The sequence below is a fragment of the Meleagris gallopavo genome, unplaced genomic scaffold (genome assembly GCF_000146605.3).
Source record: "Meleagris gallopavo isolate NT-WF06-2002-E0010 breed Aviagen turkey brand Nicholas breeding stock unplaced genomic scaffold, Turkey_5.1 ChrUn_random_7180001928723, whole genome shotgun sequence".
Classification (NCBI taxonomy): domain Eukaryota; kingdom Metazoa; phylum Chordata; class Aves; order Galliformes; family Phasianidae; genus Meleagris; species Meleagris gallopavo.
The window spans coordinates 1-3,060 of record NW_011190892.1 but is presented as its reverse complement, the minus strand read 5'-3'; the positions used below and the strand labels follow the sequence as shown (position 1 = coordinate 3,060).

The following is a 3,060-nucleotide window of genomic DNA, read 5'->3' as shown; positions in this document are numbered from 1 at the left end:
AGGTGCCCGAGCTCAGCCGGCGTCCGAAGGAAAGCATTGCTTTGGGCTCCTGTTTGAAACCAACGGCTACAGAGCAAACCGCCGGCCTTGATTGAGGGCCGGAGAGGGGGGAAGGAGGGTCCCACCGTGGGCGGGGGTCCCAGCAGGACGGAAGGATACGAGTCAGGCAGTGCCTGGCCATGGGCAGCGAGGGGTTGGAGCAGCGCACGTCGTCCACGAAGGCCAAACATCTCTGGCTGGAGCGGGTGGTGTGAGCCTGGGGGGCGGCGACAGCTCAGAGCAACGCCTGCTTTCAGAAGACCCCCCCCTCCCTCCCCAGAGCAAACCTGGCTCTGAACGGCATAACCCCCCTCTGGGGGCTGCGCTGGGGGGCTGGGAGGACTCCTGAGCTCCATGGTTGTACCAAGGGCTGTGTCCCACTCGTTGAGGAGCGCACGCGCACGGGAATGCGTAGGGCCCTACGTGGGGATGCGTGGGGAGGGATATGGGGCTGAGCTGCTGGAAAGGAGCTCCGTGGAGGAGGATCTGGGTGACCGACGGGTGACAATGAGCGACCGTGAGCCAGCAGCGTGCCCTGGGGGCATGAAGGCCAAAAGTGGCCCAGGTGACCAATGGCAGACCAATAAGTGGGTGACCATGAGCCAGCAGCGTGCCATGGTGGCCATGAAGACCAACAGTGCCTTGGTTGACCAATGGGTGACCAATGGGTGACCAGTGGGTGACCAGTGGGTGACCGTGAGCCAGCATCATGCCCTGGTGGCCAAAAATGCCAAGGGTGGCCTGGTTGACCAATGGCAGACCAATAAATGGGTGACCATGAACCAGCAGCGCGCCATGGTGGCCATGAAAGCCAACGTCGTCCTGGTTGACCAATGGGTGGCCACAAGCCAGCAGCAAGTCCTAGCGGCCATGAAGGCCAACAGCGCCTTGGTTGACCAACGGTTGACCAACAGTTGACCACGAGCCAGCATCGCGCCCTGGTGGCCAAGAATACCAACGGTGGCCTGGTTGACCAACGGGTGACCAATAGCAGACCAATAAATGGGTGACCATGAGCCAGCAGCGCGCCATGGTGGCCACGAAAGCCAATGGCGTCCCAGTTGACCAACGGTAGATCAATGGTTGACCAATAAATGGGTGACCATGAGCCAGCATCACGCCCTGGTGGCCAAGAATGCCAACGGTGGCCTGGTTGACCAACGGGTGACCAATAGCAGACCAATAAATGGGTGACCATGAGCCAGCAGCGCGACATGGTGGCCACGAAAGCCAATGGCGTCCCAGTTGACCAACGGTAGATCAATGGTTGACCAATAAATGGGTGACTGTGAGCCAACTGTGTGCCCTGGTGGCCATGAAGGCCAACAGTGTCCTGGCTGACCAGTGGGTGACCACAAGCCAGCAGCAGGTCCCAGTGGCCATCGAAGGCCGACAGTGCCTTGATTGACCACCGGTTGACCAACGGTGAGCCAGCATCGCGCCCTGGTGGCCAAGAAGTCCAACGGTTCCCTGGAGGCACCGCACAGAGCGCAGCCAGCAGGGCAGGGAGGTGCTGCCCCCCCCTCTGCTGCGCACTGGGCAGACTGGGAACAGCTGGGAGAGCCCCAGAGAGCTGCGGGCCGGGCTGAGAGCCCCGGGCACAGCCCCACACACCTGCTGGGCCGCGCCGTCGGTCGCCATCACCCTGCGCTCCTTCAGCTGCCGGTGCAGCAGAGCCTCCACGCCGTAGCGCTGCCGGTAACGCCGCAGGCATTTGAGGCGCTTCAGGTTCTCCCTTTCCTTGGCCATGAGCCCCTCAGGTCCCGTCAGGAGGCTGCTGCCTGCGGGGTGACAGGGAGGGCTCAGCGACAGCACCCACCCACCGCGCTCCTCCCGTTCCATCTCAAGGTTTTTGGGGTAACCAGAGCCAAAAATCGGGAGTCAGAGCTCTGATGTGCACTGAGGTCAGAGCCGTTCCTCCTGCCGGCACATCTCTGGGTCGCACAGGGGGAAAGCAGAGCCAACCCCCACACTGTTCCCCACGGGGCTGTTTTGAACCACCTCCTAAAATAACCCAGCCAAAGCTCAGAGCCGTCCCTGCGCGTGGAAGAGGAGGAGCACACAGCCCAGTCTGCTCCTGCACTCACTTGGGAAGTTTCCATCAGCGCTGCTGCTGTAATTGCAGGGCAGCTCTGCTCCTCCGCCGCTGCTTTGCTAAAACGAGTTCAACCAAATTGCTACGGACCCAAATTCCAGTTATTTTTACCCAGACGGTGCAGCACGGTGCCATTTCCAGGAGTTATTCTAAGGCTGCCCAGGGCGAGCTTCTCTTTGCCCTGCAATGAGCTGCAGCGACAGCGATGCAACCTGGGCACCAAAGTCCCACCCGCGCCACAAAGCACTGCGTCAGCACAGCACAGCGCAGCACGGCTACCACCAAGCCGTCCTGCAACCCAAGCAGGGCCCTGAGGATGAATTCATTTGTTTCCAAGCCCCAAAAAACAGGAAATCCTATCCAAAAAAAAAGAAAAAAAACAACAAACCCCGACTGTTGTCTCAGAACGAACCCCGAGGTCTCATTTCCTGCAGACTACGGAGAGCCTCAGAGCCTTGGCGACCTTTCCAAGCTCACCGCCAGCGCCCTGCAGGCACGGAGCCAACCCCAAAATACCTCCCCCACCTCTCAGCCCTCCGTTAATTGCAGAGACAAAAAAAAACACAAAAAAGAGGGCAGGGAAGCATTTCCCAGCACAGAGCCGTGCGTCGCAGGGCAGCTCGGGGTGCGGAGCCCCCACAGCCGAGCCCTACTTGCCTACAGCGTCGTGCTCTGCCTTGCGGCTGTGCAGGTAGCGGCGTTTCTTCTCCTTCAGGAGGTGCTGCAGCCGTTTGAACTGATCGATGTAGAGCGACTGCAGGCGGATCAGCTTCTCCCTCATGATCAGAGCCACCTCCTCAGCTGTGTACACGCCGGCGTGCCTGCAGGACACACACAGCTGAGGGGCAGAAGGGACGGCTGTGCGAAGAGCCACGCAGCCACAGCATGGTTGGGTTGGAAGGGAGCTCAAGGATCACGGAGCTCCA

The 3,060-nt window shown here is 60.6% G+C and overlaps 1 protein-coding gene across 1 annotated transcript in view; it reads right to left on the bottom strand.

Moving 5' to 3' along the window:
* Positions 1 to 3,047, bottom strand: part of LOC104916685 (KAT8 regulatory NSL complex subunit 2-like) — a gene marked incomplete at its 5' end in the record, with an annotated part of 7,305 nt that extends 4,258 nt beyond the window's left edge. Inside the window, 3 exons of the mRNA XM_010727700.3 lie at positions 160 to 256; positions 1,654 to 1,820; positions 2,792 to 3,047. Coding sequence (XP_010726002.1) covers positions 160 to 256; positions 1,654 to 1,820; positions 2,792 to 3,047 — 520 coding nt within the window. The remainder of the gene's footprint in view (positions 1 to 159; positions 257 to 1,653; positions 1,821 to 2,791) is intronic.
* Positions 3,048 to 3,060: the final 13 nt, after the last annotated feature.